Source organism: Ceratina calcarata, unplaced genomic scaffold (genome assembly GCF_001652005.2).
Source record: "Ceratina calcarata isolate Rehan_Ccalc_2016 unplaced genomic scaffold, ASM165200v1 scaffold250.2, whole genome shotgun sequence".
Taxonomy (NCBI): Eukaryota; Metazoa; Arthropoda; class Insecta; order Hymenoptera; family Apidae; genus Ceratina; species Ceratina calcarata.
In genome coordinates, this window is record NW_017147019.1 from 284,759 (window position 1) to 299,346 (window position 14,588).

Genomic DNA, 14,588 nt, shown 5'->3' on the forward strand with positions numbered 1-14,588 from the left:
CGTTTAAATTTTATATAGCTAATTCAACGTCTTACAAAGTTGAACGATTACTAGTTGCACAAGAATTAATCACATGTCAAGTATCATAATTCTGTTCATCTCAATGTAGTATACTCACTCCACTGGAGCATGCTCGGTCAGCAGCATCTTACACGAAATCTTGTTTACATATCAATTACCTAAGTGCAGGTATAAATTGTATGGAAAAACAAGCATAAGAGATTTTCTTAAGCTCTACTTAAATTAAGAATACCTTAATGCTAACAGACGCGTCGGTAGAGGCCACCCAATGTACTTACAACATTGCAAATGTGCCTGTAAATCAATAGTGTCTAAAACTATCTATGTAATCTAAAGAGTTCGAAAGGGGTGAAATACTTTAGATTTTTTTCTTGATCAATACTCAATAATTATTAGAAAGTATTATACCAATCAGAAGCGGAGAGTCATCATGAAGAAGGGATTCCACCAAAACATCTTTCACATTTGCCAAGAAACTGTCACACGTCTGTCAACTTTGTTTTCTTCTGGCTTTGCAGCTGATGCAGCAAACTGTTGGATATCAAATGCACAATAGTTTGCCCACCCTTTATCGTCCCGTATTACCAAACGTAACGTCTTAGAAATAAATTAGTATGGTTCATCCTTATCTGATATAATAGTAACATTATCATGGGTTACTGCCTGGAGAGTCTTGAACACCAGACTCTAATATCGCTATAATATCATTGTTATATCTCTCTTCCTGCTTGACAATTGTCGATACGGTTTGTGCAAAGACATTAACGAAGAGCATATAAGAGAAAGCATGTCCAAAGCGAATTGCTTTTCTTTATTTCCCAAGATTAGATGTCCATACAGTAACCCATATATTCTTTTAAACTAATAAGAGTAGCTGAGTGCATAAAAGTAGATGCACTTATGAGGAAAAAACAGACTGTTGAAACATGAAATATATCAGTGAATCATAGGTATATATCCAGATGGGCAGTTCACTAACAAAAACTACAAGAACCGAATGGTTGTGTTGGCTCATGGTTGTGGAGTTTACTCACGGTGTGAAGTTGACTTGGTCAGTCAGTGTGGTGGTACCGGAGAATGGAGGAGCGCGCACCTAGGTACTACATGTCTGATCGAGACGCTGACAGAAGCTGTTTACACAAAATAAAGACAACAACTGAACAGTCGCCATTGTGAGACAAAATCATTTCAATTGTGTGTAGGATTCAGAATGTCTCGATCCTATTAATAATCTATCTAAGAATTATATTATAGAAGATGTCAGCGTCAAATTTCTTTGCTCAAAATTATATTCATTTTACCAATCCTAGGCAGTGCGTAAAAATCATTTCGAACGACACTTTACAAATCTTCTATGTACTAGACTGCTAGACTTTGGCCCAAACATGAAGATCAAGATTGCAAAGGCTTGTTGAATCTTTTAAACTCCATCGAGAACATCAAGTTTTTTTATATTATAGTTCTAGCAGTCTAGCACAACAAGTATATGTAAAAGCGGATAAAGAAATTTGATTGCGCGAATAACTTATATCGAAAATACGACGGCAATGCTATTAATATAACGCAGAATTATATGCGGACGAATTGAGAAAATTGGAGTTCCAATAGAAACAGAATTATTGTCACCATCTTGTGGAGTTACAAGATTCTCCTGTTTTAATATTCACGTTTCTTGTTTTATCTTTCGTTTTTTCATGTTTTGGTTGGTTGTATACTCTGACTTACCGGCGAGGCTGCAGCTGCCTGCGAAAATACGAGGGTTGTGCTGTGATTGACTCCCTTCAGAGCCAATGAGTGAGTGAAAGAGTGGTCCCCACACACAGCATTCCTAGGCGTGTGCGTTTGCTGTGTGCGACGCACGCTGCCTGTTATTATAATTATAGCAACGAGTCACGGCTCCAATTGTTTAGAGCTAACATAGCACACACGCACTTTATCACAAAATAACTTAAATACTAAATTTTACTAACTATACACTTGTTAATCCCCTTTTGCCTGCCCCAAATCCATCAATTAACTTTCCAGATACGACTGTGAGTTGTTGGATCAACAATCATCTAACGTGATTCGTAAATATAATCAAATGCATCAAATATTTTCAACTCATATTTAAAATGCATTTTATTATGTTGCTTGAATTGTAGAAATGTCTGAATTGTTCGTGTTATATACAAATTCAATAAAAATATCAAATCAGCTGAACTTAAATTTGTCAATTTGTCAAAAATTTATTTTACTTTGTTATTTAAAGGACAAACAAAAATATTAAATACAAAATATTCTAACAATACTACAGAGTGTTATGAACACATTCTTAATCGTATTCGCTCGAAATAGAAATAAATAATACATCTACGAAAGAATTAATAAATTAATAAAATATATATTAATTTGACACATACGATACTTTAATGATCAAATTTAAAAAGAAATAGAAATGCTTGGTATACTATATACACAGAACATGTAACAAAAATTAGTGTTAACATCTTGCAAAATTGTTTATAATGCTCCGTAAAAAAGATTCACATGATTAACAATAAAAATTTGATGGTATTCGTTAATTTCTGCAGACCGACATTTTTGCAAATCTTTGATCCGATCTTATTAAACCATAATTTATAGTACCTTCGAATATTTTGGTATATCACATCCGACAATATGACCAAAAAGAAAGAAGGGCAGAAAAATAGGAGCGGTATAAGAAGAACTTGAAAGTGATCGTAAAAATAATTACCTTCATGACCTCCCTGAATTTGCCAATTTCTCGGGTAATCAAGTCGCGCTTACTTTCTTCTATTTCCGCATCGTCCAAGTTCAATGATTTTGCAACCATTTTCGTTTGATGTTCCTCTATAACACGCCACAGAGAAACGGCTAATAATTATACAGTTTAATTATATATACGATGATAAATAAAATTGATTTATTACCTGGAGCAGCTTGAGCCATTTCGAGATCAATAGCATGTTCCGCTATGATTTGATTAATACGAGCTAACGCATCCGCATCCACGACTCTCATGCCCTCGTCCATGTAATCTTCACCTTCTTCTCCATCTGCTCCCTCGGTGGACGTTTCGTCTTGTAAAGGTGACTGGCCTCCTCTTAATTTTTTTCTTCTTTCCGCTGAAAAACGAAAAGATAACAGATCACGTCGAGTTATCAATACACATGTATAAAAGTTTAATCAGGTCGTTGATTACCTTTAAACTGATCCAAGACCACTTTAGCTTTTGCGTCAACCTTCACAACAAGCTTTTTCGTGCCTATCTCCATATCATGGAGTAATCTAACTGCCCTGAGACCAGCATCCGGACCTGCATATTCGCAAAATCCGAATGCTTGAACTCTCTTCCATGAGAGCACATGTCCACACGCTCCCAGGATATGTCGGATCATTACGTCAGGTGCTCTTTCCATAATATTACCGATAAACACGGTGACCGGCGGTCCAGATTCTCTTTCACGACGACGGTTATTGTCGTGGCGATTCTGGTTACGCGCGTACCGAACAGCTGGAGCTGAGGTCTGCATCGCAGATACGGGTGTTGGAATCATCTATGTTTTATAAATGGTAGTGTTCTTAATAATGCACATCTCTACTCATGCAGTCCAGAGTCTCCCCTCCCCTAATAGCATTGTAATCTTTCTCTTTTCTTTATTATTTCCGATTGCAAAAATCAGTCATGCAAATATAAGATAGGAATAACTTCAAATAAAAGTTCATGTGAAAATTCTTAGAAAATTGTTTAATTCTATAATGAAAATAGTAAAGCAATGAACATTCCATTTAAATATTGTAACATAAATACGTACACGATATTTAATACACGATATTAATACGTTATAGAAAACAAAAGCATTAGCATTTAGAAAAAATGTGTAATTATAATATAATTAATAGCAGTTAACGGTACTAAGGTGGGCTATAACTTGGTGTAATCTACAGTTAAAAAATATTAACTTCTTGCACAACATTACATGCTTTTGTCTTATAATTTCTGTTTGATATGACTAAAGGATTTCCGAAGTTTCAGACGAACGAAAAATATTAATACTTAATAGTGCATGTAATTTGCAATGTTACAAATATCTGAGGATCTTTACAGGTATTTTATTTGAAAGATTTAATTGACAAAATAATATTTCTTTTGCTAAAAACATGTATTAAATGAAAAATTGATAAATTCATCGAAACCACAAACGAACATGCTAAAATACTAGTTAAAATCAAAGTTTATCATTGTTATTTATACTTACGTGTGCCATAGGCATTACACCACCAATAATTGGTGGTGGTGCACCAACCATGTAAGGCATTGGTGGCATGCCCGGTATTCCCATCGGAGGTTGACCAGGGTAAGACATTTCTTAATATTTAAATAATACTACGGCAGTGTCCTCACTGAAACATGAAATACGTTAATTTATCAGAAGCGATCTGTGAAAAGTGTAATTCGATTTGTTCGAGAAGTATAAATGCATCAAGTATTTTTAATACTGTCGTCGAACAATCTTTATTAAATGATAGCCCTAAGTAATAAGCATGTATTTTCACAGAAGAAAGACGTCAGTTTAATATCGCGCTAATTATTACAATAAAAAGAAGGAATTTTTGTCGAGTTTATATGTGTGCACGGATACAATAGATAAATTTCGCTGTATAAAAACATGTTTTTCGCAACAGTAGTTATAGATATCAGACGAGACATTAATGGATGCTTTGGCATTCTAACCATTACAAACGATTTTAGCGATGAAACACGAACTTGTACTTACATAATATATTTGAGAATAGAAATGAAGCATCAATCATCGTTCGAAAATTCTTCACGTCATTATATTGAAACCACAGGATCACGAGAAATTCTACTAAATGCACGCATAAATTGGAACTTCCACTTTCACGAATCTTCGCTTACAGCAATCTCCTTCGCCTCGTTCATTACTGCCTCACCGCCATCACGCGCTGCTCTACAGAGCTAAAAGGCTATGGGTTGATATACTTAGGTTGATATTACAGATCCCAGGCATTCGGAAACTCATCACAAACTTATACATCCTCTTCATCAGTTTATTTCCTAAAATTTATCAAAACTTTATCAAGTATTATCAGTAAGCAATGTACTAATATTAAATAATTGAAATTCTGCACTACTGTATCAGATTTCATATATCTGTTTAAATATGTCAATAGTTTCATGATTAAAGGAGTAGTTCAGTAGTTTATGCATTAGCAATTGTTTAAAAGCGTTCATTGATCCTTATAATTCCAAGAATAAAAAACAGTATTAAAATAAAAGTTAAATTGAATTAGCGTGTCTTTAAATAGCAAACCGGAAAGTGTCAGTTTAAGAACACTCTCTTGAGTCGATCAGTTTCCGTTAAACTCCTTAGTTCATGAAATGGCAGTGTGATCAAGTGTGATGCATTCTTAAATTAGGTGAAGTGGATAGTTTTGGGGAACAAGTTAATGTTTAACAACATAAAAAAGGGCTGTTTTAAATTGCCGAAGATACCTATGTGTGAAACAATTAACGTGACTGTATGTCATGACTTCTAATTTATCCTCTGAGGTACACCTGAGCTAAAATGTAGAAAATATTCTGCGCTTTTTATTACTGGTTAACTATTTTAGTTGACAGTTCAACAAAGGATCCTTAAACGTAGATTTTTCGTCTATTTTATGCGTGGAGAGAGAATTAGTCAAGAAAGCAGAGTAATTAACTACACTTAGGTTTCCGTAAAAGCACAGGAGATCATTTTTATCACTTTTACAATGGCATTTACGTAATTTATATTTGTTAAACACATCTCTTAAGTAGAATGTAAGCAATGCATTTTCTGTTACATCAATAGTGCTTATTATACAGTAACATACATTTTTCGTAGTTCTACTACTTATTCTGTATTGTAATGCTGTAGTAAAGTGCATCACATTCATTTAATTAAAGAATTATGAACGTTTATATAAAATGTGAAATCAAATTGTTTACAGTATACGTCACTTACAAATAAATTGTTTTACCACTGCAGTGTAAAAACTTAGAGGCATTGTAATGTACAATGACATCTTTTAAACTATGTCTCTGTTCTTTAAATATACACAAAAGAATGATATCATCCTTTTAAGTATTCTAATATATGCAGCATATTTGTACATATTTTTCTAGAAACAACAATGTGTGTATATACGTGTATACATCAACTTTTCAGTTCAACCATTACTTACTTTCAACCTTTTACTTCATTTAATCGAATATATATCTCGTTAATACTAGAAACATCATCTTATTACTGAATGGTATCTATTGAACCTGAATAGAAAGAATGTTAACAAATAACTGTTACCTATAGTATTAAATATTATCTCAAATGTACTCTCTTTCTTTGCTACAATAAATAATTACATCAAAGTAATTCATGTGTTTTTTGTTTGTACGATTTATATGTAACAAAATCGAATAAAACATTAACAAATGTATCTTAAGAGATTACCTTCTACTTGTAATAAATAATTATAATAGCATATGTGAGTTAATGTTTATAAAAAATTGTTATATATAGTTATAATGGCACCGAGACGAGTTGAAGAAGTACCTGTTAGAAGAGCAGCATCAGGGTGTAAATTACCTGAACGATTACCACCCGGATTAATATTAACAGACATCACGCAGAACAAATGGAAGATTGGCCATACAATAGGATACGGTGGATTTGGTGATATATACTTAGGTATAATTCAAGCATTTTAAGAAATTAGTTTTAAAAAAAGGTAGATCTCAGTAATATTATTGGTTTTTTGTTTTGTAGCATCCAATAACATCGGAGTACCAGTTGGAGAAGATGCGAAGTACGTGATAAAAATAGAACCACATAATAATGGTCCGCTGTTTGTTGAAATGAATTTTTATATAAGAGCAGCTCGCAAACATATGAGTGAGTAATTTACGTTTAATTCTGATAAATAATTTCTATATATCATTCATATCTTGCATCGTGATTATCATATTTAGTTGAAAGCTGGTGTAAATCGCAAGGGAAGAAACGAATAGGAGTCCCGACGTACGAAGGATCAGGCTCTCTCGTATACAACAGTGAAAAATATAGATTCTTAGTGATTCCACGATATGGCATCGATATCGGAAAATTGTTTGTATCAAGTGGGAGGAAATTGCCAATGAAACTTGTTAACAGGCTAGCTGTTCAAATGGTGTTTATTTTCAAATAATTATAGTAATCTGTATGTAAATGTAACACACACAATATTAACGATTTGGTACTATACGTTTTATAGTTAGACGCACTAGAATACATTCATAGTCAAGGATACGCTCACGCAGACATTAAAGGATCAAATATTTTGTTATCTTTAAACGAGGGGAGTGTAGTTAAAAAGAAATCTCAAGCGTATTTAGTTGATTATGGATTGGCTTACCGCTTCCGTACGGCAGCAGGTGTACATAAGCCGTTTGTTCACGATGAGAGAAGAGCACACGAGGGTACATTAGAATTCACATCCAGAGATGCACATCATGGAAGTGAGTTCTATCAATTTCATACATATTTCATGTATCGTTGTGTCGTACATCTATTTTACCACGAGTTGATGTTACAGCACATTCAAGAAGAGGTGATTTAGAAACCTTAGGATACAATATGTTGCAATGGTTGTGTGGAAAATTACCTTGGGAAAATGATGATAATCTGCCACTGACACTGAATCCAGAAGAAATCCACGCACAGAAAGAAAGATTTCTCGCAGATTTACCATTGTTCATGGAGAAATGTTTCGCGTATGAAACAAAGCCGCCTGGTAAATTGATTACAATTTTATGTCTTTCACGTAAAAAGTAATTATTTACTAATAACTATGTTTCTCTAGCTGCCATCGTTGAATACATGAAGTACATCACTGAAATGGGATTTGAAACTAAACCCAAGTATTCCTATCTACGTAGTTTATTCCAATCTTATTCGAAACAAAAAAATGACGTTCCTACTTGTTTATATTATCTAAAAGAATCTAACGAAAATATTTCTTATCCCATATGCTTAAAACGACCATACTTAAGAGAGAGAAAGCCTTGCAGACCTGTTAATGGCGAGGTAATCTTTTACATTTTACGTTAAACTTTAACTTATACCATTATATAACGAGTATTATTGATTTCAGATACGCATCACCCGGAACATGCAACCTAAGGTTACAGCTGAACCGAAAGAATTTTGTTGGGAAGCAGTATTAGCGGTTCATCCGGATAAACTCGCGAAAGTTAATGTACAGTCTCGGCCCTCGTCACTCGCACCAACTCCGTCTCCACCACCTCCATCCCTGCCTACATACGCTATGCTGAACGTGATTCAAAGGATGAAAGAGAAACAAGCATTTAGACATAAGACATTATCCAAATCAACAGAGTAAGTATACGTTGATGGAATTTTTTGTACTTTGAGATAATAAGAATGAAATATATGAAATACGATTTTGTACACACAGCGATGTTAAGACAAAATGGGTAACGCCAGCTGTAGAACAAGTAGTTCCATTGAAAAAGAAGACTTCCCAGACAACTCTTCCGGAATCGAGAAATTCTACTCGGTTAACCCGTTCCCGAGTAGCGAAATCAAAACGTAAGATGCTTTAACTTGCCGTATCACACGTAGATTTTCAATCAGCGTGATGTTTCGATTGATGACTGTTGCTTTAATCAACTTCTAAATTTATCAGGAGACGAGGAGAAGGATTCCTTCAAACATATGCATCTCAACAAGAAGAGAAAATGCGCGTAGATGCGAATGCAATGATCTTCTTGAAATACTACAAGTCTTCATTCCTTGGACATTTGAACCACCAAGTTATTGAAATAAGGAATATATAATTAAGTATTATTCCCTATTAGTTTATCTAGATTTCATAAGAGTATACTCTCGATGTTCCTGTTTAAAGGACAAAATTTCATTTACTAGGAAAGCCTTTGGACAAAGATGTGCGTGATTAGTGCATCAATTTTTGTAAGACTGCTTTATTATCATGATTTGTCGTATAAAGAACACTGTATAATTAATATAAGTTTTTTTTAATAACTATATAGCGAATGAATTATTAAAAATGGTATTTCGCCGATCGATTAGAACAATTATGCAATTTTGAAAGATTTCAATCTAGCAGAGAAAGAGATTTGCTTACATTACTGCGTAGCAATTATAAATTAGACACTTCTGTGAAGCGCGGAACATGTAAGTATTTTGTAGTTTATCATAATAGCGAAAGATGTGATCTGAACATTAAATCGAAGAAACATTACACATGATTTAAAGAATTGTTTGCTCATTTCGTGAAGAAACTGTTAAAGGCACAATACATTGCTTACATTATGTTAATTAACTTGCTTTGTTAAGACAGTGTATAGCCTTGTAAGCTTCAAATCATATTTATCTTTTTCTTTTGTACTCTAAAAAAATTATATTCTGTTCTCAACTGACTGTGAGTAAAATATTTTATTATAATTTATATATGAATAATGCAATATTTTGTTTTTATAATCAGGGAATTAGATGTAATTCATACAATAGACAGAAGAGATTATGATTTAAATGTCTTTTTCTTTCTAAGTATCGAAGTACAGATTTTAACATAGAAACTATGAATATTGTCGATAGGATAAGTAGAGGTAACGTAATTAAAAACAGTGAAAGTTACTTGTAAAAATAATTCACAACCGTGAACTGTTATAACTTCTCAATAGACCAGTATTAAGCCACCAAGTGCTTAGATAGGCACGTAGAACGTAACAGTTTACGCTTGTTATTATAATTACAGCATACTAACAAGGATGCGTGTGTAGCAAAGCGAATAGTAATTCAATTTTAGATTTTACATACGTAGTTCGAATAAATACATTTTGAGATCCTTATGCTTCTAACATATTGCTTTACATAATACAATACTGTCTCAAGTTATTTTGATGTAACACCATCATGAACATGATATAGTTCGTATTGATTATTGAGATCTAATATTGCTACACAAAACAGAACCGATAATTGTACATATATACATATTATTACACGTATAAGAGCCATGTATAGATGGAAAAGCGACGTTTCGTTTACAGTAAATTTGTGATAACTTATTTGTATTTTTCTTTTAAGTTATGGGTACCTGTGCCACAAAAGCAGTGTTGTTAAAAGACTTAAAACCACATTGTAATCAAATGAATATACACATGCATTTGTAATTCTTCACCACGTCGTCGCATCATTCGAGGGTTTACAATATATTATAAGCTTTCAATACTGGATAATATTTTCTAGATTTTTAGTTATAAGTATCATCAGCATATTAGTATTAACAATTGTGTGTACAAGTATTTATTACATTCATCTGAGCAATGCCTAGATATTTGTTAACAACACTGCAGTATAAGACTCTTGAAATACTATTAAAGAATTCTTAGGAAGGGAACATGACAGAATTTACTTACTGATTTATACTGCACTATAATTAGGTGTAAGCGAATAATAAAGAATAAAGAATGGAAAATAATATACACACGTGTCAAGTATAGAATGTGATTACATTTTACATAATTACATGTAACAATTAATTTTCTAAATTATTGTATATTCGTAAAGATATAAAACAAAGTATATGGAGTAGTTTCCTTGGCTGAAGTTTGTTTCATTCTCTGAATATTAATAAGAATAAATCTTTAATAAAAATTGATCTAAGGTGATGAACCTAGACTTTGACCATGCCTAGACTTAGACAAAAACTAAGAGGGGCAAAGATATAATGTTTAAATAATTAATGAAAGATATGATTTCCTCAGAAGTAAAGAACTTCGTATTTCTCGTTTTGAAAATGCATAATTAGTCGAGATTTTTGACGTAAGGTAGCGTCGCGAGATTCTTTCGAGATCTAAAAGTTTAATTGCAAAACGAACGAATTAAAACAATTGATTCGCTCATTTATATAGTTGTATAGTTGCATATCGTTAATTAAGTCAACTGCATTCTCCTGCTATCACATGTACCGGATTTTATTTCTAATAAACGAGATCTCATTGAAGAGATTCGTCTGCTTTCGATTAGTCATAATGCTACCACACCCGCAAAGTATCATGTGAATTTGATATCCACGTATTTCGTATAAATACCTGCATAAATCGTTAATAATAATGAACATGATAAACGATCAGGGATATTTTTTCACGTTTTTAATAAAAGCTAACAAAGATCGATGCGTGATTGACCCTGGTTATTCGTTCGGAGTATAATGACACATTTATATATTGACTCAGATGTAAACTATTCCGAAAGAATGTTAGACTGATAAATTGTACTTAAATTTTAATATTAGTGATAGAAATAAAAGCTGAGTCGAAAGTGTACTTGAAGATTATTACTATATAGATAATGATACTGTTACTGCTGCTTTTTTATTTTGGTGACTATGCATTTAGTCAAAAATACGAGGGATGTTTCCAAAGTTCCGCGCTGGATCCCGATTTACCAACTCTAATTCTAAGTCATGCTGATGTCCCAGCGAAATGTATTAACGAATGTCGTTCGCGTTATTACATGTAAGTTTATAATCATCGTCATGACCATAACATTTAACATCTTTCACTTTTACTTAAAACAATAATCTTTGATTGATACCAATAGGTTTGCGGGATTGATGAATGGTCAACAATGCTTTTGTGGTAGTAGATATGGTAGAAAAGGTATATCTGATTCTTGCAAAACTCCTTGCCTTACCGATCCAAGTAACTATTGTGGCAGCCAGGATGCAATGAGCATTTATTCCACTGGATACAAAGGTATGCTTATCAAGAATCATTCTGCTCGTTAGTACTTATTTTATCTCTAATATGTATGATTTAGGTCCTAGTCCACCAAGAAGTGCCCAAATAGTTCACAGCGGGTCTGACAGTTTACATATTACTTGGGAACCACCTGATATTAGCAATGGGAATATCACGTCTTATACTTTGAAAGCTATGGTTGTTCAAACTTTTGCTTCAAACCCGATACCAGCTGTGGAGAGCCAAATACAAGGAGGAACTTCAAACAGTACTATGTTACAAGGCTTGCAACCAGGAACCAAATATAATATATCCATCGTTGCTACAAATGTTCAAGCGGACAGTGAACCAATACATATTTTGGGATGGACCTTAATAGGCCCACCTGAGAAACCGATGATACCAAAAGTTGTAGAACAAACAAGCACCACTGTGACTGTCACGTTATCAGAAGGACACAGTGAGTTCGGTCCAGTTAGTGCATACCAAGTATTTGTCGTTCAATCTGGTATAATACCTCTAATGGGTCCGAACGTGGCCTATTATAATTATAAAGAATCAGTGGAACAAGGTTTAGGATATTATATTACTGGAGAGTTTGAATCCTCCGAATTTCATAAATATAAAAAATTCGTTGTGGGAAGTGGAAACATGATTGGTAGTTACTACAATGCACCTTTGGATACTCGAGTGTTGCCGCAAATAGGCTTGGCAGTGGTTTCAAGATTTCAGAGGCAGACGCAATATGCTTATTCGAACTTAATTAACAAGTTAATGATCTATGACGATGCTAAAAAGAACAGTACAAATTTGACGACGGTTATACTCTGCATCGCGATTGGACTTTTAGGTGCTTTGCTCGTAGCTTCGATAGTGGTATATTTTGTATTGCGACAACGTCATGAAAAGATTCGTATGAGAAAACTTCCGGAACAGCAGGAGCTTACGTTACAGGGTCCGTTGTACGAAGTCGATAATTTAGCGTATATTCCCGAAGATGTACCTGAGAGAGTGAATCATTATCAAGAGCTGAAGAAAAAAGTGTGGATTATACCACAAAACGCAATGACAATCAATGACACTGTAATTCGTCGAGGACGATTTGGTACGGTGTACACGGGTGTGGTCGAAAAGAATGGCAAGTCCTCTGCTGTAGCTGTTCACAGCATAGCTGATAAGTTATTAAAATCATCAGACAAAAGACATATGCTGAGAGAATTAGATGCTTGTATCAGGGCATCTCCCATGATGTATCTCGCAGATCTTGTGGGAACGTATGAGACTTTCGACACGTTACACGTCGTTCTCGAATTGCCACCTCAAACATTAAAAAGTCGTCTGTTAATCGCTAGATCAGGGAATACGTTCCCTACCAATCAAATCCTATCTATAGGATCTATGATAGCGTCTGCTTTGCAGCATCTCGAAAATTATAAAATCGTTCACGAATATCTTTGTGCGCGCAGCGTAGGTGTTACAAGTAATTGGATACCCAAAGTGATGGGTCATGGCATATCTAAATATTCTTTAGAGGATATCAAATACGCTCGATGGACATCCATTGAGAGTTTCAATAATAAGAAGAGGCAACAGCCTGCAGTGGTCTGGGCTTTTGGTGTACTTTTATGGGAGATGCTTAGCATGGGTGGTACACCGTACTCGTGTATTTCTCTCGAAAGCGACGTGGAAGAGGCAGTCGAAAGAGGAGTTAGATTGCCCCAACTACCCGATACTCCTGATCCGCTTTACGAAGTTATGTCGTCTTGTTGGAGCACAGAAATTCAGGAAAGACCAACGGTCGCGGAATTAACAAGATTGGTAAATATAATTTTTCATGTTCAATATTATAGATTAAATACTTCGTATCATTCTAAACTATTCTGCTTTTGATTTTCAGGAAACGTTAAGCATTTGTCCGATAACTGCAATCACAGAACCGTATGTCCCGGAATTAGAGTTAAATGAGTATCATTAACCAACGAGTGTTCATACTTTTATTGCATTTATATGGTCTTATGTACTTCACTTAATTATCTTGCTAAGTATTTTCAAGCTCTATCTTGATGTACTCCATATAGTTACCACTGCACGTAATTTAGTATATACAAGATCTTGTGTTTTTTCTGATCTTTTTTATTATAGATCTTTCTTTTACATTTTTATATTATTTTGTACAACGCATTACTGTGCAAGTATTACTAATAACTCTTTCCGTCCATCATTTTTAAGATTTTTACTTAAAATACAACGAAATAAGGTACGACAGTGAAGAATACTTCGAAGCTTAAAGTAGAATTTTTAATCAGATCTTATAATAGTTGAACCAGTACCAGAAATTTTGTGCGTTTCGTTATTTATTAACGAAGCAATTTTTCGATCATTTTATTTGCAGGTTTTATATGCGTACGAATTTTATTTTATTTGTAATTGCTTTCGATGCAGTAAAATCTAAATCTTACATATAATGAATTAATATAAAAGATATTTTATAAATAAAAGGGAGTATGATCTCAATCTTATGTACTACCAGTATTCATTATAAATGAGCTGTATTATTTTCTATTTATTTATAAAATATATGTTCAGAACAATTTTTAATGGAATTTTTTATCTATTAATTGAAGCTCCAAATATTTTTATAATTAAATTATTAAGTAATTGTAAGTCTGCTAACGTATCTATAATTATAAATACTGTATTGCAAATAAACGTATAAACATTTGTAAAAATAGAAAATTTTATTAATACCAAA

The 14,588-nt window shown here is 33.6% G+C and overlaps 3 protein-coding genes across 7 annotated transcripts in view; 2 read left to right on the forward strand and 1 right to left on the reverse strand.

Moving 5' to 3' along the window:
- The window catches only part of LOC108623107 (RNA-binding protein 25), a 7,850-nt gene extending 2,839 nt beyond the window's left edge, over positions 1–5,011 (reverse strand). Inside the window, exons 1-5 of one of the 2 annotated variants that reach the window (XM_018021413.2) lie at positions 4,803–5,011; positions 4,284–4,428; positions 3,227–3,551; positions 2,955–3,149; positions 2,759–2,874 (exon numbers count right to left, since the gene is read on the reverse strand). In XM_018021413.2, coding sequence (XP_017876902.1) covers positions 2,759–2,874; positions 2,955–3,149; positions 3,227–3,551; positions 4,284–4,391 — 744 coding nt within the window. In that variant the 5' untranslated portion in view covers positions 4,392–4,428; positions 4,803–5,011. Of the gene's footprint in view, positions 1–2,758; positions 2,875–2,954; positions 3,150–3,226; positions 3,582–4,283; positions 4,429–4,802 lie in introns of both variants that reach the window. The other variant, XM_018021412.2, reaches the window with a different exon arrangement.
- Positions 5,012–5,392: 381 nt separating this feature from the next.
- On the forward strand, positions 5,393–9,330 carry LOC108623023 (serine/threonine-protein kinase VRK1). 4 transcript variants are annotated; one of them, XM_026811953.1, is made up of 11 exons: positions 5,393–5,599; positions 5,662–5,756; positions 6,591–6,758; positions 6,837–6,962; positions 7,040–7,236; positions 7,321–7,564; positions 7,642–7,839; positions 7,909–8,132; positions 8,200–8,444; positions 8,524–8,657; positions 8,755–9,330. In XM_026811953.1, the coding sequence occupies exons 3-11, from the start codon at positions 6,596–6,598 to the stop codon at positions 8,814–8,816; spliced, it is 1,593 nt and encodes a 530-aa protein (XP_026667754.1). In that variant the 5' UTR covers positions 5,393–5,599; positions 5,662–5,756; positions 6,591–6,595; the 3' UTR covers positions 8,817–9,330. The 4 variants fall into 4 exon arrangements, with proteins under 4 accessions (XP_026667754.1, XP_026667753.1, XP_017876752.1 ...); XM_026811952.1 differs by having other exon boundaries at positions 5,393–5,756; XM_018021263.2 differs by lacking the exon at positions 5,662–5,756.
- A 167-nt stretch (positions 9,331–9,497) lies between these two features.
- LOC108623114 (tyrosine-protein kinase Wsck) lies at positions 9,498–14,394 on the forward strand. The gene is made up of 4 exons (XM_018021422.2): positions 9,498–11,611; positions 11,697–11,851; positions 11,916–13,654; positions 13,734–14,394. Exons 1-4 carry the CDS (start codon positions 11,445–11,447, stop codon positions 13,809–13,811), a joined length of 2,139 nt encoding a protein of 712 aa, XP_017876911.1. The 5' UTR covers positions 9,498–11,444; the 3' UTR covers positions 13,812–14,394.
- Positions 14,395–14,588: the final 194 nt, after the last annotated feature.

Excerpts from the sequence above, each read along its gene's own strand:
- LOC108623023 (XM_026811952.1), top strand. The coding sequence starts at position 6,596 with ATGGCACCGAGACGAGTTGAAGAAGTACCTGTTAGAAGAGCAGCATCA. Across the intron at positions 6,963-7,039 it reads AGCAGCTCGCAAACATATGA|TTGAAAGCTGGTGTAAATCG; the intron begins GTGAGTAATTTA and ends TATCATATTTAG. Across the intron at positions 7,237-7,320 it reads ACAGGCTAGCTGTTCAAATG|TTAGACGCACTAGAATACAT; the intron begins GTGTTTATTTTC and ends TACGTTTTATAG.
- LOC108623114 (XM_018021422.2), top strand. The coding sequence starts at position 11,445 with ATGATACTGTTACTGCTGCTTTTTTATTTTGGTGACTATGCATTTAGT. Across the intron at positions 11,612-11,696 it reads TGTCGTTCGCGTTATTACAT|GTTTGCGGGATTGATGAATG; the intron begins GTAAGTTTATAA and ends TGATACCAATAG. Across the intron at positions 11,852-11,915 it reads TTATTCCACTGGATACAAAG|GTCCTAGTCCACCAAGAAGT; the intron begins GTATGCTTATCA and ends TGTATGATTTAG.